Source organism: Anomaloglossus baeobatrachus, chromosome 3, assembly GCF_048569485.1.
Source record: "Anomaloglossus baeobatrachus isolate aAnoBae1 chromosome 3, aAnoBae1.hap1, whole genome shotgun sequence".
NCBI lineage: Eukaryota > Metazoa > Chordata > Amphibia > Anura > Aromobatidae > Anomaloglossus > Anomaloglossus baeobatrachus.
This window is the reverse complement of record NC_134355.1, coordinates 598,422,963-598,448,463: the sequence shown is the minus strand read 5'-3', so window position 1 is coordinate 598,448,463 and position 25,501 is coordinate 598,422,963. Positions and strand designations below refer to the sequence as shown.

The 25,501-nt window shown below is 45.3% G+C and overlaps 1 protein-coding gene across 3 annotated transcripts in view; it reads right to left on the bottom strand.

The window, feature by feature from the left end:
• The window catches only part of LOC142296918 (ephrin type-A receptor 3-like), a 448,562-nt gene that overhangs the window by 3,346 nt on the left and 419,715 nt on the right, over positions 1–25,501 (bottom strand). For all 3 annotated transcript variants that reach the window (XM_075341041.1, XM_075341040.1, XM_075341042.1), the window contains 3 exons: positions 24,636–24,785; positions 17,331–17,524; positions 4,174–4,314 (listed from right to left, as the gene is read on the bottom strand). In XM_075341041.1, coding sequence (XP_075197156.1) covers positions 4,174–4,314; positions 17,331–17,524; positions 24,636–24,785 — 485 coding nt within the window. The remainder of the gene's footprint in view (positions 1–4,173; positions 4,315–17,330; positions 17,525–24,635; positions 24,786–25,501) is intronic.

The window sequence follows — 25,501 nt, the reverse complement described above, 5'->3', positions numbered from 1 at the left end:
GCCTTTTTATGGCAGTGTAAGCTATGTACAGTAGAAACCTATATTAGCCGGCAGTCTATTAAAATTTGTTTTTTTACATCTTTTAGTCAGATATTTCTATGATTACTGAAATGCAATGATACAAATGTCATAGGTTTTTAAAAAAAATTTTGTCAAATACATCGAGTTATGCAGACTCAATATTTAAAGTGCTGACCCTTTTTTAAACACTTCTGCCCTCTGCTCTGGCAGCTGGATATCAGCTTCTGGGCCAAATCCTGAGTGGCTCAGTGAAAGGTAACAAAGGGTGGTTATTAATGGAACACACTCAGACTGGGTAAGAGATAGCAGTTAAACAGAGGTCAGTATTGGGCTCTCTTCTTTTTAACATACTTATTAATTACCTTGTAGGGGGCATGGAGAGTAGAATTTCAATATTTGCCAATGATATTAAATTATGTAAAGTAATAAAAAACAGAGGAGGATAATTTAATATTACAGCGGGATTTATGTAAGCGGGAGGCTTGGGCTGAGAAGTGGCAATTGAAGTTTAATGTGGATAACTGTAAGGTCATGCACTTGGGGAGAGGTAATAAAATTTATAATTATGTGCTTAATTGTAAAACACTGGGTAAAACTGGCACTGAAAAAGCTTTGTTTGTATGGGTGGACGGCAAATTCAACTTTACTGACCAGTGTCAGGCAACTGCTGCCGGGGCTAACAAAATAATGAGAAGCATTAAAAGAGGTATAGATGCTCATGAGAAGAACATAATTTTACCTATATACAAGTCACTAGTGCAGCCACATTTATACACTGGAGACCAAAATTGAACACAGTATTCTAACAAGGACATAGGTGAACTAGAGAGGGTGCAGATAAGTGCAACCAAGGTCTTAAATGAATGGGTGGACTGCAATGTGAAGAAAGGTTAGTAAACTTCAGGTTATTCAGTTTGGAAAAACGAAGGCTTAGGGGGCAATCTTTTTACAATGTACAAATATATGAGGGGAAAGTACACAGCTCTTTCAAAAGATCTTTTTACACCTAGGCCGGCAACAGGGACAAAATGAGAACCACTACATCTAGAGGAAAGAAGGTTTAATCATAATCATAGTCTCAGATCCTTTACTGTAAGAGAAATGAGACTATGGAACTTTGTAATGGTTGATTAATTACTAAAATGTAAGAGAGACCTTGATGCCTTTCTTGAAAAATATAATATTACTGGTTATGTGCACTCTAGTGATTGGGCGTTGATCCAGGGATCTAGTCCGATTGCTGTATGTGGAGTTGGGAAGGAATTTTTCCCCTATTATGGAGCTTACTGTCTACCCCATGGGGTTTTTGCTTTCCTCTGGATCAACATGTTAGGCTATGGGTTGAACTTGATGGACTTAAGTCTACCTTTAGCCTCAAAAAAACTATGAAACTATAACAACGCATTATTGTCTAATCAGTGTTTGGCGTTTATCATAATTTCTGTGTTTGTGTTTGTCCACCTGCTTTTTAATGATTGATTTCAATTTATCAATGGGATTATGATCTGGAAGTTTCCTTGCCATGAACCCAAAATTTCAGTGCTTTGTCAACAAGCCACTTAGTTATCACTTTTGCCTTGCTACACGGTGCTCCATCATGCTGGAGAAAATAAATGGCTCCTTGACTGTTGGGAGAAGTTGCCTGGGGAAGATTTCAGGATATCATTCTTTATTCATGGCAGTTTTATTGTGGTTTTATTGGTCTTATTTATGGCAGTGTTATTAGGAAAAAATGTTAGTGAGTCCACTTCCTTAAATGAAAAGCCCCCACAAAAGAATGATCTCAGGATACTTAACTATTGCATGCACAAGACTGATTATAAAGTTTATCATTTCTTCTCTGGACAGGTAAAATATATCTTTGTACTGTGTTATACCATGCCTGATGAAGAGACCTGGGTAGTCTCAAAAGACTCAAAATCTTTTCAGTTAACCATTAAAATGTCTTAACCATTGAGGACTTTCAGTTCTCTGGACAATCAGTCTTCCTGATATCTAAAACAGTCTGAAAAGGGCTTCATTGGAGAAATAAACTTTACCCCGGTCCTCTGTAGTCCAATCCCTGTACATCCTACAAAGTTATTTTCTCTGATGAAGCCCTCTTCAGAGCGTTGAGGACATTTTGAAAAATGATTGTCTGGAGAAGAAAAAGTGAGCACTTCCATAAGTCTTGTATTTGCCAACAAAAAAGCATCGGGAGACCATTCATGCTCAGGGTTATTTTTTATCCAAGGTAGTAAAGAATAGCATCTAAACATCCTCCAAGAGCAACGTCTCCCAACGATTCAGAAGCAAACCGGTGATGAACAATGCTTTTTCCAACATAAAGAAACATATTGAAAATTTTTTGTTCACGTCTAGGTAACGTCCCAGATTTCAATCACATTGAGAATCTGTGGTCAATCATCAAAAAGCAAGAGGACAATCAAAAATACAGAAAATGCTGTAAACTCGAAGCTTTGATTAGACAAGAATGAGATCAGACAGGATTGGGTTGCGGATAACCGGCTGCCAGGGTGAATTGCAGACGTCTTGAAAAATACTTTTGTATTTGTCAATAAAAGTTTAAAAACTTGTGAAATGCTTATAACTGTACTTTAGTAACCACAAAAACCCCAAAAATATTGAACTAGCAAACTTTGTGAAAACCAAAATTTGTGTCCGTCTCAAAATTTTTGACCATGGCTTCTGTGCTAATGAACCTGTTTGAGAACACCATAGGATCCAACAGCGATTTAAGTCCAGTTCAGTAAAACCACGTGAGGTGCCAGCATTGCGACAATAATAATCATGATAATATGCATCTGTACACTGCCGTTACTTGAATATTGTGGGCCTCAATGCAAAATCTCCCACATGGTCCCCAACTATTGTAGGGCTTTAGCAGTAATAGTTTTTTTATATGGGAAATGGCATCTTATGGGCTCCATAATCTCCAAGGCTGTGTTCAATTGCAGAGCCTGCACCTATTATAGTTACACTCTTGCATATGTATTACCCCTCCTCTCTTGCTTCTCCTCCTATTGCTCCTCCTCTCTTCTCCTGGGTCCTACCCCTCCTCTCTTGCTTCTCCTCCCATTGCTTCTCCTCTCCACTCCTAGGTTCTACCACTCTTCTCTTGCTTTTCCTCTCCTATTGCTTCTCCTTTCTGCTCCTAGGTCCTACACCTCCTCTCTTGCCTCTACCCTTCCTATTGCTCCTCCTCTCTGCTCCTAGGTCCTATCCCTTCTCTCTTGCATCTCCTCCTTCAATTGCTTCTCCTCTCTGCTCCTAGGTCCTATCCCTTCTCTCTTGCTTCTCCTCCTCCTATTGCTTCTCCTCTCTGCTCCTAGGTCCTATCCCTTCTCTCTTGCTTCTCCTCCTATTGCTTCTCCTCTCTGCTCCTAGGTCCTATCACTTCTCTCTTGCTTCTCCTCCTCCTATTGCTTCTCCTCTCTGCTCCTAGGTCCTATCCCTTCTCTCTTGCTTCTTCTCCTTCTATTGTTTCTCATCTCTGCTCCTGGGTCCTACCCCTCTTCTCTTTTGTGGTGCAGATGTACAGCACTTTGGCACCCAGTGTTTATAAATCTACAATGTTTGGCATCAGGACCCCCTCTCCACTCACACAGTGACTATAAATTGGGGACAGTTATAGTTGTGGTCCATTTTTTGCCACAATTTCTGTAATGTCTCCAAAACCTAGTGGAAGATATAACTTGTACTTACCAGCTATGAAGAAGCACTGAGTCTAATGTACTGTCTAAAAATACATTTGTTTTTTTATTGAATGAATTTGGACATGTTAATAATGTTTCATCAATAATAAACAATTAGGATTACTTTGTGTAAATACCTCTCTAGTGGACACCATTAATTAAAACAATTTTCAGTGTTCAGTCTACAATGCTGGATCTGCAGTCTTTGTGTCCAGGGTGCTGCTACCTTCACTAGCTCTCATGCATTCGCACGGCTTCATTTCTGTGCTGATTTCCCCTTCTACAGCTCGTGCAGGGAATATGTGTTTTCCTTCCTATCTACAGGCTGCATGTCCTGCCCTCTCTAGTAACTTCCATCTTTATTTAAATACTAATGCAAAGTGTGAAAAATGTATAATGTGAATTCATGAGGGCAGATTACAGAAGCAATAATACATCAAATAAATACATTCCTTACCTGTTGCTTAGGTAAAGCACAGAATCTAGGGTGACATAACCCGCCATTGTGAAATGCTCTATATACTGAGTCATCTTGATGGCCTCTAACCATTCTTCTACACTAGTTACTGTAAATGCTTCTGGCATATTTGGGTCTTGCCTGTAAAAAACAATCAATCTGTGAGTTTCACGTACGGGGGATTAACATAAAAACTTTGAGAACCCAACCTTATTGCCATATTTGGCCCTTTTAGATCTGTGTTGTAGGACAATACAGTAACAGAATGAAGTGGTGAGGTACAGCATACAGATATATTGTTCTCTATAATGTTCTCTATAATTGTTTTTCTACCATGCATATAAAAGCTTGCGTGGTCACTTGCTGTTGTATGTGAAATGGATTATGGAAACTATATTCGGAATCCATTATGAAATCCAATAACTATGAACAAGACCTTACTTTCAATAGGGTTTATAGGACTTGACATGAAACAACTATTTGGGTTTCATTAAAAACATTTATGTGTTGCATAGAGAAAAGTTTTATGATTTTCTAATGTACTTAATGTAATTTACATTTCTTTGTCGCTCCTAATTGGGAGACCCAGACAATTGGGTGTATAGCTATGCCTCCGGAGGCCACACAAAGTATTACACTAAAAGTGTAAAGCCCCTCCCCTTCAGCCTATACACCCCCCGTACTGCTACGGGCTCATCAGTTTTTATGCTTTGTGCGAAGGAGGTCAGACATCCACGCATAGCTCCACAGCTTAGTCAGCAGCAGCTGCTGACTATGTCGGATGGAAGAAAAGAGGGCCCATAACAGGGCCCCCAGCATGCTCCCTTCTCACCCCACTCTTGTCGGCGGTGTTGTTAAGGTTGAGGTATCCATTGCGGCTACGGAGGCTGGAGCCCACATGCTGCTTTCCTTCCCCATCCCTCAATTAGGGCTCTGGGTGAAGTGGGATCCCATCGGTCTCCAGGCACAGGAGACCGTGCTCCATCCACAGCTCCTGAGGACCCTGCTGGATAGGAGCCGAGTATCGTTCAGGGACATGGCCCTGCTACTTGGAGGTACTCTGTGTCCCCGTGGGGATCGCGCACAGCAACACTCCAGCATTGCTGGGTGTGCTAGTGCACCGGGGACAGCAGCGCTGGCTGCATTTGTGCCACTATACACTTCAGCGTCGCTGAGTGTATTTGTGTAGGGGGACTGCCGCGCTGACCGCCGCTGCCATGGTTATCACTGCGGCGCGGCTGGGACTGTTAGTGCGCCGGGGACTTCCGCGCCGACCGCGCTTATACGGCGGCCGCGCTTATAACTATAGTCCCCGGCTTCTGCGGCCTAGTCTCATTCTTTTCCCGCCCCCAGCCCTGCCAGTCAGGGGAAGGGCGGGACGCTGTACAGGTCGGCAGCACTGAGGGCTGGAGCATGCTTTGCATACTCCACCCCCCTCACTCTGCACAGTGGGGCACCAGTTCCCGCACTTTTCTGGGTCACGCCCACGGCTCCCTCCTCTCCCCAGGACGCTGGCAGCCATTCCTCTCAGCTCTGCTAACGCTGGAGAGGAGAGACAAGCTCAAAGAGACCCAGGCAGGAATTCTGGTGCCCACACAAACGCTTTGCGCAGGCGGTAAGCAGCACCTGTGGTGCTGGCCCCACTAGTGCAGAAGTGTATTTATAGTTTATATGATTATAGTCTATACTTTACACTGTACGGTGCACTGTTGATTTGTGGCTATTTACCCTCCTGTATTGCTCAGAGGAGACAACAGCATGTCGTCCACAAATAGCAAGGGTGCCATGGCACAGACTTACTATGCTGCCTGTGCAGCATGTACGGCTATACTGCCGGCAGGTTCCACTGACCCTCATTGTGTGCAATGCTCGGCCCCTGTGGCACTTTCTCAGCCGGAGCCTCTGCTAGGGGTGGCCCAGGGAGAACCACCTGTTAACACTGTCCAGGTGACAGGGACGGTTGGAACAGCAATGTCTTCCCGGGGTGTCTCATGGATCCCAGGGTGAGGTCTCTGACACGGACCGCAGCCCCAGACCGACTAAGCGAGCTCGCTATGAAATTCCCTCGACATCATCACAATGTTCAGGGTCTCAGCGAGAGGACTCTCTGTATGATGAAGCGGAGGTAGCTGATCAGGATTCTGATCCTGAAGCCGCTCTCAACCTTGATACTCCTGATGGGGACGCCATAGTGAGTGATCTTATTGCGTCCATCAATGAAATGTTGAATATTTCTCCCTCAGCTCCTCCAGTGGAGGAGTCAGCTTCTCAGCAGGAGAAATTCCGTTTCAGGTTTCCCAAGCGTACAAAGAGTATGTTTCTGGACCACTCTGACTTCAGAGAGGCAGTCCAGAAACACCGAGCTTATCCAGATAAGCGTTTTTCCAAGCGCCTTAAGGATACACGTTACCCTTTTCCCCCTGACGTGGTCAAGGGCTGGACTCAGTGTCCCAAGGTGGATCCTCCAATCTCCAGACTGGCGGCTAGATCCATAGTTGCAGTGGAAGATGGAGCTTCACTCAAGGATGCCACTGACAGACAGATGGAGCTCTGGTTGAAATCCATCTATGAAGCTATCGGCGCGTCTTTTGCTCCAGCATTCGCAGCCGTATGGGCACTCCAAGCTATCTCAGCTGGTCAGGCGCAAATTGACGCACTCACGTACGTCTGCGCCGCAGGTGGCGTCCATAACCTCTCAAACGTCGGCATTTGCGTCCTACGCTATTAATGCTGTCCTGGACTCTGCGACCCGTACGGCGGTTGCAGCCGCCAATTCGGTGGTAATACGCAGGGCCTTGTGGCTGCGGGAATGGAAGGCAGATTCGGCTTCCAAAAAGTGCTTAACTGGATTGCCATTTTCTGGCGACCGTTTGTTTGGTGAGAGATTGGATGAAATCATCAAACAATCCAAGGGAAAGGAAACATCCTTACCCCAAGCCAAACCAAAAACACCCCAACAGAGGAGGGGACAGTCGAGGTTTCGGTCCTTTCGGGGTGCGGGCAGGTCACAATTCTCCTCGTCCAAAAGGCCTCAGAAGGATCAGAGGAACGCCGACGCATGGCGGTCTAAATCACGCCCTAAAAAGACCGCCGGAGGTGCCGCTACCAAGGCGGCTTCCTCATGACTTACGGCCTCCTCACACCGCATCCTCGGTCGGTGGCAGGCTCTCCCGCTTTTGCGACACCTGGCTGCCACAAGTAAAAGACCGTTGGGTGAGAGACATTTTGTCTCACGGTTACAGGATAGAGTTCAGCTCTCGACCGCGGACTCGATTCTTCAGAACATCTCCGCCTCCCGAGCGAGCCGAGGCTCTTCTGCAGGCGGTGGGCATTCTGAAGGCAGAAGGAGTGGTGGTCCCGGTTCCTCTTCAGCAACAGGGTCACGGTTTCTACTCCAACCTGTTTGTGGTTCCAAAGAAGGACGGGTCCTTCCGTCCTGTTTTGGACCTAAAACTGCTCAACAAACACGTAAGGACCAGGCGGTTCCGGATGGAATCCCTCCGCTCCGTCATCGCCTCAATGTCCCAAGGAGATTTCCTAGCATCGATCGATATCAAGGATGCTTATCTCCACGTACCAATTGCTCCAGAGCATCAGCGCTTCTTGCGCTTCGCCATAGGAGACGAACACCTTCAGTTCGCGGCACTGCCGTTCGGCCTGGTGACAGCCCCAAGGGTTTTCACCAAGGTCATGGCTACAGTAGTTGCGGTCCTCCACTCTCAGGGTCACTCAGTGATACCTTACTTAGACGATCTGCTGGTCAAGGCACCCTCTCAAGAGGCATGCCAACACAGCCTCAACGTTACTCTGGAGATTCTCCAGAGTTTCGGGTGGATCATCAATTTTCCAAAGTCAAATCTGACACCGGTCCAATCACTGACATATCTTGGCATGGAGTTTCATACTCTTCCAGCGATAGTGAAGCTTCCGCTGGACAAACAGCGTTCACTACACACAGGGGTACAATCTCTCCTTCAAGGTCGGTCACACCCCTTGAGGCACCTCATGCACTTCCTGGGGAAGATGGTGGCAGCAATGGAAGCAGTCCCTTTCGCGCAGTTTCACCTGCGTCCTCTTCAATGGGCCATCCTACGCAAGTGGGACAGGAGGCCGACGTCCCTAGACAGGAACGTCTCCCTCTCTCAAGCAACCAAAGCTTCCCTTCGGTGGTGGCTTCTTCCCACCTCATTCTCGAAAGGGAAATCCTTCCTACCCCCATCCTGGGCGGTGGTCACGACGGACGCGAGCCTGTCAGGGTGGGGAGCAGTTTTTCTCCACCACAGGGCTCAGGGTACGTGGACTCATCAAGAGTCCTCACTTCAGATCAATGTTCTGGAGATCAGGGCAGTGTATCTTGCCCTAAAAGCGTTCCAGCAGTGGCTGGAAGGCAAGCAGATCCGAATTCAGTCGGACAACTCCACAGCGGTGGCTTACATCAACCACCAAGGTGGGACACGCAGTCGGCAAGCCTTCCAGGAAGTCCGGAGGATTCTCCTGTGGGTGGAAGCCACAGCATCCACCATATCCGCAGTTCACATCCCGGGCGTAGAAAACTGGGAAGCAGACTTTCTCAGTCGCCAGGGCATGGACGCAGGGGAATGGTCCCTTCACCCGGACGTGTTTCAGGAGATCTGTTGCCGCTGGGGGATGCCGGACGTCGACCTAATGGCGTCACGGCACAACAACAAGGTCCCAACATTCATGGCTCGATCAAGATCACAGAGCTCTGGCGGCAGACGCCTTAGTTCAGGATTGGTCGCAGTTTCAGCTTCCTTATGCGTTTCTTCCTCTGGCTCTGTTGCCCAGAGTGTTACGCAAGATAAGGGCCGACTGCCGCCGCGCCATCCTCGTCGCTCCAGACTGGCCGAGGAGGTCGTGGTACCCGGATCTGTGGCATCTCACGGTCGGCCAACCGTGGGCACTGCCAGACCGACCAGATTTGCTGTCTCAAGGGCCGTTTTTTCCATCTGAATTCTGCGGCCCTCAACCTGACTGTGTGGCCATTGAGTCCTGGATCCTAGCGTCTTCAGGATTATCTCAAGAGGTCATTGCCACTATGAGACAGGCTAGGAAACCAACGTCCGCCAAGATCTACCACAGGACGTGGAAAATATTCCTGTCGTGGTGCTCTGCTCAGGCGTTTTCTCCCTGGCCGTTTGCCTTGTCCACTTTTCATCTCAATCAGGACATCTCCTTACCCTCGTTTTGTCCTCATCCAGTTCACCAATGTGAAAAGGATTTGCACTTGTTAGATCTGGTGAGAGCACTCAGACTCTACATTTCTCGTACGGCGCCCCTGCGCCGCTCCGATGCTCTCTTTGTCCTTGTCGCTGGCCAGCGTAAAGGGACACAAGCTTCCAAATCAACCCTGGCTCGGTGGATCAAGGAACCAATTCTCGAAGCTTACCGTTCCTCGGGGCTTCCGGTTCCCTCAGGACTGAAGGCCCATTCTACCAGGGCCGTGGGAGCGTCCTGGGCCTTGCGACACCAGGCTACGGCTCAGCAGATGTGTCAGGCAGCTACCTGGTCGAGCCTGCACACTTTCACGAAACACTATCAGATGCATACCTATGCTTCGGCAGATGCCAGCCTAGGTAGGCGAGTCCTTCAGGCGGCAGTTGCCCACCTGTAGGACGGAGCCGTTACGGCTCTATTATGAGGTATTATTTACCCACCCAGGGACTGCTTTTGGACGTCCCAATTGTCTGGGTCTCCCAATTAGGAGCGACAAAGAAGAAGGGAATTTTGTTTACTTACCGTAAATTCCTTTTCTTCTAGCTCCAATTGGGAGACCCAGCACCCGCCCCTGTTTTTTGTATACACATGTTGTTCATGTTAAATGGTTTCAGTTCTCCGATATTCCTTCGGATTGAATTTACTTTAAACCAGTTTATAATTTTTTCCTCCTTCTGGCTTTTGCACCAAAACTGATGAGCCCGTAGCAGTACGGGGGGTGTATAGGCTGAAGGGGAGGGGCTTTACACTTTTAGTGTAATACTTTGTGTGGCCTCCGGAGGCATAGCTATACACCCAATTGTCTGGGTCTCCCAATTGGAGCTAGAAGAAAAGGAATTTACGGTAAGTAAACAAAATTCCCTTCTTCTCATTTTTTTAAGATTTCCGACTTGATGTAATTTAATGGGATTCTTCATTGTTAATTTGGCGTTACGAAAATCTGCTCTGACCATATAATGGACACCTAAAGTGCTGAGCTTATTACAAGACCCAACTCTGACAACTATACTGTAAATGTAATGTGTCCTCCCTCCTTACCCCTCAACAGGCTGCAATTTAGATCACGACCACTGTCTGGTCACATAAATAAATGCCAACAAAGTGAAGTAAATTTATCAACAATGGCTAATTTTTAGACCGTGCAAACGTAACAAGTTCTGCAGTAGTTTCTTAGCCGCACGAGAGAGTTGTCTTGTGATTGCAACTCGATCTGTTTGTTAAATAATTAAAATCTAACTCAAAAGTGATCCAATTTTTTTGTTTAATGGATATATTGCAAACCGATGATTACTGCACATTTTGAGCCAAAAAAGTTGTGCGATCAAAAGTGGATCCAAAAGAAAACAACAATTGGACATGTGAACAAAGCCTTAGGGGTACTTTGCACACTACGACATCGCAGGTGCAATGTCGGTGGGGTCAAATCGAAAGTGACGCACATCCGGCGTCGCTTTCGACATCGTAGTGTGTAAATCATTTTTGATACGATTAATGAGCGCAAAAGCGTCGAAATCGTATCATCAGTGTAGCGTCGGTCATTTCCATAATTTCGGAAGGACCGATGTTAAGATGTTGTTCCTCGTTCCTGCGGCAGCACACATCGCTGTGTGTGAAGCCGCAGGAGCGAGGAACATCACCTTACCTGCGTCCCGGCTGCATTGGGGAAGGAAGGAGGTGGGCGAGATGGTTACATCCCGCTCATCTCCGCCCCCTGCTTCTATTGGCCGCCTGCCGTGTGACGTCGCTGTGACACCGCACGACCCGCCCCCTAAGGAAGGTGGCAGTTCGCCGGCCAGAGCGACGTCGCATGGCAAGTAAGTGCATGTGAAGCTGCCGTAGCAATAATGTTCGCTACGGCAGCTACCACAAGATATCGCAGCTGCGACAGGGGTGGGGACTATCGCACTCGGCATCGCTACCATCGGCTTGCGGTGTCGTAGTGTGCAAAGTACCCCTAAGCCTAGACCATTTTTAAATGTCTCATATTTATCATCGTGGTTCATGCTGATAAATCTTTTTAATATTAAGACTGTCTGGTCAAAGAGTTTTATTTCACCATGACAGGTGGTATTCATGCCAGTCTTTGTGAGGGGGCATGCTCTGGCCAGATGCCCCATTCTTCTTAATGAATCAAGAGAGCGTGAAAGCTGGTCGGGATTGGAGAAGGATTTGTGGCAAGCGGGGGTTGCCACACTCTCATCTTGTCCCAGCTCCGTGCACTTAAAGCTGGGAAAAAATGGAATGAGAAAGAAAAAAGTCACAAAATTTTAGTACAGCCTCAAATTGCCCCAAAACATTGTGACTTTTCTAAGCTTTTTAAGCCAGGATTCTAAGGAAAAAGCTTTGCTAAAATTTATACCACTTATTAGCTACAAAAAAGAGAGAAGCGAAGGCAACTTCCAAAAGGAGCAGTGAATAAAATCCAAAAACCTGTATTGTAGAAGCATTAAAAACATCAAATTGACTGCAGGATAGTTAAAAACCTGATGCGTTTCTGTAAAAAGACACCCTTAGTCATAGGCTAAGTCCTATCAGTAAGGGCGTCTTTTCACATGCCAGAAACGCATCAGGTTTTAACTATACTACAGTCAGTTTGATGTTTTTGCGAAAAAGGAGAAAAGTTCAGGGCACTGCCCCAACACCAAAAAACTTTCAGAACATCCTATACTGGGCCGAAAAAGGTGCACATGCTCTGCGGTGCCATTGATGTGAATAAACATGTGAACATCAGAGCAATAAAAAAGGAATAAACATCAGGCACTCACCAGTTGCTGCTTGTGCAAGTTTTGTTGTTTTATTCGTGCAGGTTACAAGTGCATGGAGTGGAGAGGAGGGAGTGGACGCTACACACGTCCAAAGACGACGGCGGCCGTTTCGCACCTGTCTGGTGCTTCAGCTGGTCCAGCTGAAGCACCAGACAGGTGCGAAACGGCCGCCGTCGTCTTTGGACGTGTGTAGCGTCCACTCCCTCCTCTCCACTCCATGCACTTGTAACCTGCACGAATAAAACAACAAAACTTGCACAAGCAGCAACTGGTGAGTGCCTGATGTTTATTCCTTTTTTATTGGTTTGATGTTTTTAATGATTCTACAATAAAGGTGTTTGGATTTTATTTACCGCTCCTTTTGGAAATTGCCATTCCTTGTGTGAGCCTTTTCTGGTGGTTACCATGCCTGAGGATCCGGCACCCATTCCCTACATTCAATGTGGTTAGTTTCCATTTTTTCTTTGTTTTTTTAACCACTTGTTAGTTGGCTTGCTTTGTGCCAAAAATGTGCACCACAATTCTGTCTCATTTTTAGTAGATAGTGTCACTCATTAGGTAGCTACCTTTTCCAAAAAGCCACAACTTTTTCCACAAGGCCATGTCCTCTCGTCAGTCAATTCATAAAAAGTGTCTAAAACACATCCTAAGTTTGATGGAGGTCATGACAGGCAGTTTGGGGCACAAATTAGAGCAGAATTCTGACAAACTTAACTTGATAAATATACCCCAGTATGTTTTTTACCCAAAGCTAAAAAGTATATCCAATATGTTTAGACCCTCACTGCACTCTCAGTGGACCAATGTGTATAAACTATAATCTCTCCAAATCCTCTGTTACTATATAAAAAAGCAGAAAAACATACAGAAGAAAAAGATTTTCTTCAGTTTCATTTTAGAACTATCCACCAATAAGAAACTTATTGTGAAGTGCTAAAACAAGAAAGATAATATTCACCCCAATCAAGCAAAAATTACTGAGTCTTATAGAAAATCCTCACCCCCTCCGTAACTTTGTAAAATCAGTAAATTGTACAGGTAACAAAGAATCTTTCAACATGTAGCACAACCCTCCATCTTGATGAAAAGTTTCAGACACTTGCCTCTTCCTGAATATTATGTTTCTTTTTTTGTACTTCTCAGTATGGTTTTTATTGAAGGATGGTTATAAAATTATATTGAAGAAATAACTTTTTCCACTGTTTTATTCCAATTCTTGTCATCTCATGCCACTCATCTTGGCATTTGTGGAGCAAAATGACGTAAGGAAAGAGACTGTACTAAGGCATCTATCCTCTGTACAGTCTTCCCGTAATTACATAGATTATCTGCTCTTAACACTAGAAGTCCCAGAAATTTCGAGCTCCCCCCTGAAGTCCCGAAAGAGGGTCAAATGACCCTTAAGGCCACGTCTCACTAAGCAACATCGCTGCTGAGGCACGATTTTTGCGACGCAACAGCGATGTTGCTAGCGATGTTGCTGTGTGTGACATCCAGCAACAAGCCGGCCCCTGCTGTGAGGTCGTTGGTTGTTGCTGAATGTCCTGGACCATTTTTTAGTTCTTGCTCTCCCGCTGTGAAGCGCACATCGCTGTATGTGACAGCGAGAGAGCAACAACTGAATGTGCAGTGAGCAGGGAGCCGGCTTCTGCGGACGCTGGTAACCAATGTAAATATCGGGTAACCAAGAAGCCCTTTCCTTGGTTACCCGATATTTACCTTTGTTACCAGCGTCCGCCGCTCTCATGCTGTCAGTGCAGGCTCCCTGCACACATAGCCAGACTACACATCGGGTAATTAACCCGATGTGTACTCTGGCTAGGAGTGCAGGGAGCCAGCGCTAAGTGGTGTGCGCTGGTAACCAAGGTAAATATCGGGTTGGTTACCCAATATTTACCTTAGTTACCAAGCGCAGCATCGCTTCCACGCGCCGCTGCTGGCTGGGGGCTGGTCACTGGTCACTGGTTACTGGTGAGATCTGACTGTTTGACAGCTCACCAGCAATCCGTGTAGCGACGCTCCAGCGATCCCTGCCAGGTCAGGTTGCTGGTGAGATCACTGGAGCGTCGCTTAGTGTGACGGTACCTTTAGTCCAAACTGACACTGATGGCTCAAATTAGCATCCTTTCATTTGTAAATGTGGCCATTGCCTGAGGAATCTGCGGGGGCAATTGTGTTGATCCACCTCAACAAAGGTCTTGTAAGAGAGTGTAAACAAAAGAAATCCTTCAGGTCATTCGACCGGTCTCTGAGTTCCAAAGGTAGAAATGTTAAATGATCCCTCTCTGGGACTTCTAGTGTTAATGTTTATCCAGACAGAATTCATTTTAGGAGGTTTTGGAGCAGAAACTCCTTAAAAAGGTTTAGGTATTGCTCGGTTTCCACCCTGAAAACTGTGTAAAAAAAATCTGTGTGCTCATACACTTACTCTGGTTTCCTTTAAGGGTGAAGTGGCATGTAAAAGTTTTGGCACCCCTTGTTAAAATTACTGTTATTGTGAGTAGTTAAGCAAGTTGAAAATGAAATGATCTCTAAAAAGGAAAAACTTAAAGCTGACACATTATCTTTGTACGTTAGGCATTAAAAATATCTATTTTCTTATTTTATATTTTAAAATGAACAAAAAAGGAAAATGGGCAGATGCAAAAGTTTGTGCACCCTGCATGGTTAGTACCTGGTAGCACTCCCTTTGGCAAGTATTACAGCTTGTAAACACTTTTTGTTTGAGGGATTTTCATCTATTTTTCCTTGAAAAAGTTTTCCAGTTCTGTGAGATTCCTGGCTCGTCTTGCATGCTCTGCTCTTTTGAGATCTAGCCACAGATTTTAAATGATGTTCTGATCAGAGGACTAAGGCGGGCAGGTGCGATGTCGGTGGGGTCAAATTGAAAATGACGTACTTCCGTCATCGCATGCGACATCGTAGTGTGTAAAGGTTCGATGATACGATTAACGAGCGCAAAAGCGTCGTAATCGTATCATCGGTGCAGCGTCGGCGTAATCCATAATTATGCTGACGCGACGGTCCGATGTTGTTCCTCGTTCCTGAGGCAGCACACATCGCTGTGTGTGAAGCCGCAGGAGCGAGGAACATCTCCTACCGGCGTCACCGCGGCTTCCGTAGGATATGCGGAAGGGAGAAGGTGGGCGGGATGTTTACATCTCGCTCATCTCCGCCCCTCCGCTCCTATTGGCCGCCTGCCGTGTGACGTCGCAGTGACGCCGTACGACCTGCCCCCTTAATAAGGAGGTGGGTCGCCGGCCCGAGCGACGTCCCAGGTCAGGTGAGTCCATGTGAAGCTGCCGTAGCGATAATGTTCGCTATGGCAGCTATCACAAGGATATTGCAGCTGCGACGGGGGAGGGGACTATCGCGCTCGGCATCGCAGCATCGCCTTGCGATGTCGCAGTATGCAAAGTACCCCTAAGGGCCATTGTAAAACCTTCAGCTTGCGCCTTTTGAAGTAGTCTATTGAGGATTTTTATGTGTGTTTAGGATCATTATCCATTTGTAGAAGCCTTCCTCCTTTCTACTTCAGCTCAGTTACAGATAGTGCTATGTTTGCAGCAAGAATTTGTTGAAATTTCATTGAATCTATTCTTCCTTCTACCCATGAAATGTTCCCCGTGCCATTGGATGCAACACAACCTAAAAGCATGATTGATCAACCCCCATGTTTCTAGGTTGGTGAAATGCTCTCTTCCTGAAATTCTGTGCTTTTTTCTCTCCACACATACCTTTGATCATTGTGGCTAAGAGTTCTATCTTAACGTCCACAGAATTTGGTTTCAAAATGCATGAGGCTTGTTTACATGTTCTTTTGCATACTGCTGACACTGAATTTTATGTTGAGGATGCAGGGGAGATTTTCTTCTGATGACTCTTCCATGAAGGCCATATTTGTAAAGGTGTATAAGAACAGTAGAACATTGTACCACAACTCCAGAGTTTGCTAAACCTTTCTGAAGGTCTTTTGCAGTCATGCAGGGTTTCTGATTTGCCTATCAATCCTACAAGCAGCTCACACAGAAATTTTGCATGGCTTTCCAGACCTTATCTTGAAATCCACTGTTCCTGTTAATTGCCATTTCTTAATTACATTTTAAACTTAGGAAAAAGAGCAACTTGAAAATGCTTTGCTATATGCTTAAAGTCTTCACCTACTTTGTCGGCCTCAACTATTTCCATTTCCAGACTGCTAGGCAGCAGCTTAGAAGAATCAATGGCCGTTGTTGTTTGGCACAAGGTTAGAGGAGGCAGAGTTTTTCTAAACTGTGAAATTTCCCATCACCTGCCCTTTCCTAACAATGATGGTGAACAAGTCATAACCCTGACAGGCTAATTAAGGTCTGAAACCTTGGCCAAAGTTATCTGGGCACAGAAATCTCCAAGGGTACCCAAACTATTGCATCGGCCCATTTCCTTTTTGTAATTTTTCAAATGTACAAGATGAAAATATATATTTTTTTGGGTGGGGGGATAAAATACAAAGAAAGTGTGTCAACTTTAACTTTATGCCTTTTAGATATAATTTCATCTTCAACTTGCTTAACTGATCACAATAATAGTAATTTTGACCAGGGGATCCCAAATACATGTCATTGTATGTACACTCAGAGATTTTTTTGTAGAACTTTCTAGTGCAAACTGCTGCAGGCATTGCTCCTCTATTGGGAGTTTTTGGAGGAGATTTAGATTTCCTGAAGTAGTTTTTGAAGCATTTTTCCAGACATTTTATAACAAAAGCATTTTTTCACCATTTTTCGACTGGGCCCAGAATGGAGCAAATTCCACTAGGATCAGCTTCACCAAAGCATATACCTTCTTTTTTCCCCCCAGGTGTTTTTTCAAAACCTGAAGCAGAAAAAATAAACACACAACACACCGAACCTATGAACAGCAAGGTGCCTTTAAACGATAAATGAATAGAACTAACCTTTCAAATGTTTTTGAAAGGATTTTTCAACATTTTTTTTAAGGAGACCCACTGACAAACATTTCTTAAAAAAAAACTCTGTATGCTCAAACCCTAACACTTCAATAGAACATACCGGATTATGGGCGTCCCATGAATTTGGTTCTAATGTGGCTTAGAACCAAAACCGGTACTATAATTAATGACGAGGCATTATTGAAAAATACATTCTCAATTCTTACCATGTAGAGCTGTTGGCGAGTTCATTCAAGGTGCTCGGCGTACGTATGAATTTATCGAGGATGTTAACAATTTGACCAAATTTGGGTCGGTCACTTCTACACTTCTGCCAACAATCCAGCATAAGCTGATGTAAAACCACAGGGCAGTCCATGGGGGGAGGCAGGCGGTACCCCTCATCTATTGCTTTAATTACCTATTAGGAAACATTAAAATGCATTACCATTATGACAGTATCATTCATTTCTCTAACGTGGACTATTTCAGTTGATGTGATTATTTTCTTTTATGTTAAGTTTCCTGAAAAGATGTAAACCTCTGAAGTGGACAAATAGACTTAAAATCCGTAATACAAATAGATATTGAGAGAAAGTGTGTCCCTCCTTTAGACACATATAAAGGAGGGGCGCTCTGTTCTTTGTATTGTTTAGTATAATGAGTATTATATACTATAATAATAATTCTTCCATGCTTTTGGGGTGCAGTAAAAATAACTTACAATCATGATGCTTCACGTCCAGATGAATATGGCAATACCAATATTTTATTATTTTAAGTGGTAAAAAAATATTTGAATTTTGTAAAAAAAAAATTGGCTCGGGTCATCTCAGATCCATACTTTTTGCATGGCTCTAGTTTTCTTTGGTATCATTTTAGGGTACATGCAAAGCTTAGATTAATGTTTATTGCATTCTTTCAGGGAGGAGCGGTGATTTAAAAATGGAAATTCTAACATCTTATTTTTTGGGGAGGGTTTTTATGGAGTTTTTCTTTTGAGTTATGGTATTTTATATATTAATATATTGTGCTTTTCCGTGCATGGAGTTATGAACATTGTTACGCTCATGACCCTGGTTTGGGCTCCTCTCCACATCAGGCTTTGCAAGTAGCCTGTCATATTCCAATTTGATGAACTTCCTTGGCTTATTTAAGGACTTCTAAGACTCTCACTTGGACTCTGGTATTGATTGATGGAATCTAACCCTGTTTAACTTTGTTTGAGGGTCTGAGTTTGACAATTTACTGCTATGCATCTTGGCTACTGTTTGAATTTCAGAGTCCTGTCTGCAAACTGCACTGGGTCTTTGGACCTTCAGTATCATGTCCACCTTCTTTTTGGTGTGACTTCCAAGGTTGTAAGACTTCCGTATTTCTCCTTCTGCCTTCCAAGCATTCTGTTACCCATCTCAACTTGTCAGTAACTCTGCTACCTGTCTGCCTGCGGTCTCCAGTCATCTTGTTGCTTGTCTGCCAGTGGTCACCAGTATCCTGCTACCTGTTTTCATTCATCAGTACTCTTCTACCTATCTGCCGGTAATTCTTTTACCTGTATTCAGTGGTGCGTGACCTTCTACCAGTCTGATAGCAGCCTTCTGCAACCCTGCTTTCTTCTACAGTCATCTGTATACTTTCTGTTCTTCCAAGCTCTTGTGCTACTCCACCATCTGTCACAGGTCTTCAGTTAAGCAACCATTTGCCCTTGCTATGTTTGCCCATTATGTTTTGTAAATTTGCTCATGTCAATTATCTGCCTGTCTATTTCTTGACTTGATTAAACTGTTATTTTTGTATTTTATGTGTCCTTCTTTCGCATGCTCCACCTGAATACTGCAGCGGTGGCCGCATGTCCACCAGGAGCAGTGGGCTCTCTCTGTTGCTGTCATAGATGTTAATTCCGGTGCAGGCAGACAGACAGGGGTGGGAATAAATAACAAGGCCAGCCCATATATTTCCTTCCTTCGCACCTGTCAATTAAATAGCAGTGCATTGCTGTAACTTTACTTGCACGTATTTCTATAATAAAACATCCAATCTCAGAACAAAAGGTATACTTACATTCAGCATCCTAGTGTCAGTATAGCACTGGCTTTACTTTATATATGAACATCCTGCTGGTTGGTTCCCTTTATTTATAGGAGCACTTTTTTATGGAAAAGTAATAATAAATCATTTATAGTATTATATCTATAGTGTCATGCTTTGGTTTCATGGATGTGGTGGTCAGTCTTTTATATTAGTACTAGAAGGTGGCCCGATTCTACGCATCGGGTATTCTAGAACTTACGTATTGTGTAGTTCATGTATGATTTTTGTTATATATATATATATATATATATATATATATATATATATATATATATATATATATATGTTGTTGTGTGTAGTTACCAAGTGTTTGTGTAGGGCGCTGTACATGTTCTGGGTGTTGTCTGGGTGAGATGGGGGGTGAGAGCGGTGTTGTTTGTGTGTTGCGTTGTTTGTGGAGCGCTGTGTGTCTGTAGCGTTGTGTGTGTGTTGCACGGTTTGTGTGTGTGTGGTGTGTTTTGGGGGGAGGTATGTTTTGTGCAATGTGTGTGTTGTGCGGTATGTGCGTATATTTGTGTGTGCAGCGTTGTCTGTGTGTGGGTGTCTGTGTAGGGAAGTTGTTTGTGGTTCCCAGTGTGTGTGTGTGGTGTGTTGTGCAGTGCGCGCGCGTGTGTGTGTTGGGGGGAGGTGTGCACTTCCCATCGTGCTCCATCCCCCATGCAGCGCACTCCCCATCGTGCTCCATCTCCTATGCTGCGCACCTTCCATCGTGCTCCATCTCCCATCCTGCGCACTCCCAAACGTGCTCCATCCGCCATGCAGCGCACTCCCGATCGTGCTCCATCCCCCATGCTGCGCACTCCCAAAAGTGCTCCATCCGCCATGCTGCGCACTCCCAAACGTGCTCCATCCGCCATGCTGCGCACTCCCTTTCATGCTCCATCCCCCATGCTGCGCACTCCCAAACGTGCTCCATCCCCCATGCTGCGCACTCCCAAACGTGCTCCATCCCCAATGCTGCGCACTCCCCATCATGCTCCAAGCCTCCCCCAGCATCAGCCTCCCCCTCCCAGCCTCCCCCAGCATCAGCCTGCCCCTGCATCAGCCTTTCTCCTTCTAGCCTCCCCCAGCATCAGCCTCTCTCCTCCTAGCCTCTTTCCTCCCAGCCTCCCCCAGCATCAGCCTCCCCTAGCATCAGCCTCTCTCTTTCCAGCCTCCCCCAGCATCAGCTTCCCCCAGCATCAGCCTCTCTCCTCCCAGCGTCCCTCGTCCCAGCCTCCTCCAGCATCAGCCTCCCCCTCCCAGCCTCTCTCAGCATCAGCCTCTCTCCTTCCAGCCTCCCCCAGCATCAGCCTCTCTCCTTCCAGGCTCCCCCAGCATCAGCCTCCCCCAGCATCAGCCTCTCCCTCCCAGCCTCCTCCAGCATCAGTCTCTCCCTCCCAGCCTCTCTCAGCATCAGCCTCTCTCTCCTTCCAGACTCCCCCAGCATCAGCCTCCCCCTCCCAGCCTTCCCCACGATCAGCCTCTGTCCTCCCAGCCTCCGTCTTCCCCTCCCAGCCTCCCTCAGCATCAGCCTTCCCCAGCATCAGCCTTCCCTTCCCAGTCTTTCCCAGCATCAGCCTCCCTCTCCCAGCCTTCCCCAAGATCAGCCTCTCTGCTCCCAGCCTCCTCCAGCACGCCGTGCTCCTCTGCCGACACTCACACACCCGATCGCATACACTCACACACACCCGATCGCATACACTCACACACACCCGATCGCATACACTCACACACACCCGATCGCATACACTCACACACACCCGATCGCATACACTCACACACACCCGATCGCATACACTCACACACACAGACACTGACAATATCGCACATACGCGCTCACAGTCACAACATCCGGAGATACCACATGCTTCTGGCCATGTGATTCTCCGTCAGGTCCTGGAAGGTCACAACAGCACAGTATCGAGGCCGAGAAGCAAGTGATATCGGCGGATGCTGTGAGTGTGTAGATGCGATGTAATGTGTGTGTGAGGTGTGTGTGAGAGTGAGTGTGATCTGATGTGTGTGTATGTGTGTGTGTGTGTGTGTGCTGTTATGTGTGTGCGTGTAGATGTCCGGCCGAAGCAGGACCTTGATGCGCTGGTAACTATGCAACCATGGTTACCAGCGTATCTCGTCCCCCGCTCGCACGGGAGCCCACACCAGCATACGGCAAGGCCAGCAATGCGAGGGTAAGTGTCGGCTGGGCTGGCGGCGTACGCTGATGTGGGCTCCCGTGGGTGGGGGGGGGTCGGGGGGGTCGGGTACAGTACTCACCCGGGAGTCGTTTCTCCGTCCGTGTCAGTTCGGGGACTGCGTGTGGGGGGCGGGGCCAGAGCTAGCGTGCATTGCGTGAGGGGGGCGGGGTGTGGCGTGGCCGAGTTGCCAATCCCTGCAGGGTGCCGGGGCGAGAGGCCAATCTGTGGGGGGGCGGAGCCTGGGCGAGCGGCTGGCCAATCCGTGTGGGGGCGCAGCCTGGGCGAGCAACCAATCCGTGTGGGGGGGCGGGGCCATGGCGAGCCCAGCGGCCAATCAGCTTTGTGTCACCGTAAGGACACTGTCACCGTGACACAATTTTGGAGCATGACAGACAGACAGACAGACAGACAGACAGACAGACAGAATAAGGCAATTATATATATAGATTCCATTCCTTTCTGACTGAGCACTCAGCCCTTTAGCTAGAGCATTTTCATTTAGCTGGATCCTACCTGCCCATGTTGTTGGCTGTCGGGCTCACACAAATTGGCCAATTTGTAAACCAAGTATCTATTTTTTTCCAATAGCAGTAATGCAGTGCTAAAATTCCTATGTTTCATGTTTACATATTTTAGCTTTTCAGAGTGCAGCTGTACATTTGTGTATGCTTCGGTTTCCGGTCTCGATCCAGTGACCTTTACATGCATAGGCAGTTTCTCTGCTGCTAGTCAGGTGTTTTTTACTTTCCTAATTTGTCTCTGTCCTATCACAGCTTAGGTGGGGCTTTTTTTGCTCAATTTGCACCAACCTTCTTTGCTGGTTATAGTTTTAGGTGGATTCTGCTATGGAGTTCCAGCCCTACAACTCAGTGATATTATCTTCCAGACAAATACCAGTTGTTTTACTTTTCTGTGTTTTTTCTAATTTACCTTCCCAACACCTTTCCTCATTTTTCATATAAGGTTGGTGGGAGGTTTCTATTGCTTTCACTTATTATACTCCTTTTTCCCCCTTATGCATGTGCTTTATGTTTCCTCACCTTGAAGCCCCATTACCCTCTGAACACTTTCCTGTTTCAGTTAGTTGTGCATAGCTAACCCCCTCTAGTTCCTGAAGTGGAATGAGAAACAGCTTGATGGCCTTTTAGGGAGCCAGGTCCAAGCTGTGGTTTTTAGTTGTGTGGCTAGGGATTTTGTGGTCTGTACAGAAGCTATTAGAGTGTGGCTGCAGTGTTGAAGGCTTATTTCTTTCATTACCCATGTTTGATATAGGTATGTTCATAACATATTGTACAAAATATAGTGATTGTCAGTTAAGAGCAAACATTTTTAATTTCTATTTTGCTCTGAATCAGTGTCCTCAACATGTAGGCTAAGAACAAATGAAATAGTGAATTATTAAGACAATCAATGAAAATAATGGTTGAATTTAATTAACCAGCATCATTCTGTAGTATTATGTATTTACATGTAAAATTACAAGGACTTAATCTCTGGACCAGTGCCTATATCCACAATGGAAGGAGGTTTTCCCAAATCACTCCAGGACTTTACTAATAAAAAAAATTGTCCGATCAACTTTAAAGGATAAAGAAAATAGTTTTAACTCGACAAATACTGAGTTTTGACCATTGATCGGACAATGTTTGCCTATTGGACAACCTTATTATGGCCGTAAGGTAAATTAAAGTATGATGAGATTACTGCTAAGCCTCCATGGTGCCTTTATTTTTGCACATAAAGTCCAATTTGGCCTTGAGCTTAAGGTTTTATCTAATTGTAGACTGCCTGATTGGTAAGGATGCGTCTCTTGATAACCTCATTGAAAAGCTATACATATACAGGAATTGTCTTTCCAGTTGCCCTATTGAAGAATATGGATTTCATAGAGAGAATCTTTACACTAAGGTCCCTAACTTGGAGTCACAGCAGACATGATACATGGGTTCACTCTGGTGAAGCCAGCCCATTTATGCATTACGAGGTTGTCCATTCATTTCATTTATGGCCCATCTCAACTGACCATGACTGCCTATGAGAACTGATTTTGGAGATCTTGATGGGACAGCCCATTTAAACTGTTTATTCCCAGGGACACATCATTATTTGGCTAAGAAATAAAAAGGGGAAATCCGCTTGGTCAGGTGAAGGAATTCCATTCTATAATTTTCTAGCATAAAATATTGAAGGAACATCTTGATCTTTGAATTTTTGGGGGAATTCAACATAGTGTTACTTTTTATTCATATTTTAATAGTGTTCATTTAAATATCTCGCACCTTGTGATAGAGGGGTGTAAAAAAAATTGAGATTTCAAATTCTATAAAATAAAACAAATAATTGTTTACCTGCATTTTGAATTTACCACCACTTTGGTGCACTCTGGTGGTCCCTTCCAGTTCAATAATAATGATGATCCATCCATCAATCACTTGATCACTGCAGCGCATAACTGGCCTTGACAATCGCTTGATTATTGGACAGGACATAATCAGTGGAGTCCTGGGGAACCACCAGAGTGCCAATACTTGTGCAACAAGGGATTTAAAGACTAAAGCCAGTGTCACACGGTACGATCTATTGTGCGATCGCACAAGCGATCGTACCCGCCCCCGTCGTTTGTACATCATGCGCAATTAGTTGCCCGTGGCGCACAAACACGTTAACTTTCTGTCACACGTACTTACCTCCCAGACGACGTCGCTGTGGGCAGCGAACATCCTCTTCCTGAAGGATGAGGGACGTTTGGCGTCACAGCGACGTCACACAGCGGCCGGCCAATAGAAGCGGAGGGGCGGAGATGAGCGGGACGTAACATCCCGCCCACCTCCTTCCTTCCGCATTGCCAGCAGGACGCAGGTAAGCTGTGTTCATCGTTCCCAGGGTGTAACATGGAGGGATGTGTGCTGCCTCGGGAATGATGAACAACTGGAGCACAGAAGGAGGACCGATATTATGGAAATGAACGACATGTCAATGAGCAACAATAAGGTTAGTATTTTTGCTCGTTCACAGTCGTTCAGAGGTGTCACACGGTACGACATCTCTAACGATGCCGGATGTGCATCACTAACGACGTGACCCCGGCGACATATCGCCCGATATATCCTACCGTGTGATGCCGGCATAAGAAATGGTTCTTCTTTATATTTAATCATTCACAACACTATTGCAACTTTTGAAAAATCCTGGAAACATATTTAAATAATTTACAAGTCCAAACATGATATTTTTTTTGTAATATAAGGATCCTAAGTAACTCACATCTTGATTAGACATTTCCCAGTATGGCCTCTCTCCATATGAGATGACTTCCCACATGACGATGCCGTAACTCCACACATCACTTGCTGATGTGAACTTTCGGTAAGCAATGGCTTCTGGTGCTGTCCACCGGATGGGAATTTTACCTCCCTTTTAAGATAAATCAAACAACTTGTTACAATGAATATAAAAAAAGGAATGCATCAAATTATTTAAAAAGAATATAAAACTTACTGAAATGAGTTAAGTGACTGTTCTTTAGTAATAAAAAAGTCAATAGCACAATAAAAATCTGTCTTTAACTACATTGATCAAATAATCAATGTTCAAAAAAAGAATTACAGCAGTTTATTCTGTGTAATCCGAGAGCAGCATTTTAGGTACTGAGACCTTTTTTTACAGGGATGTGTCAATAGACTGTGTTGTGTAAATAAAATTAGTTTTTTTTATCAGCAGGAGATTATCACTACAGGACTAGGTGTGTCTTGCCTCCTAGTCAATTGCTCTGTGTAACCCTGCCTCCACCACTGATTAGCAGCTTTCTGTCCATATACAGTCTACACATCAGTGTTGCTGGAGGGGATATACAAGGCTTAGTATTCAGAGCTCTGATAAATTTGCACCAGTGAAGATAGTGATTGCATCAAAATGCCAGCATGTAAACCAATAAGTGACACATTATTGGTATGAGGGTCTCAGCTCCTACTTCATGCTGCTCTCAGATTACACAACAAACACCTCTGTGATTACGCTTTGTTTGAGAATCCCCAGTGCATGCTGGGATACTCAAATGAAGCGTCATCAGGGGTACAACTTGCAGTCACTGCTCTATGCTCTGCCTCTCCCTGAAACAAAGTGCCATCAGT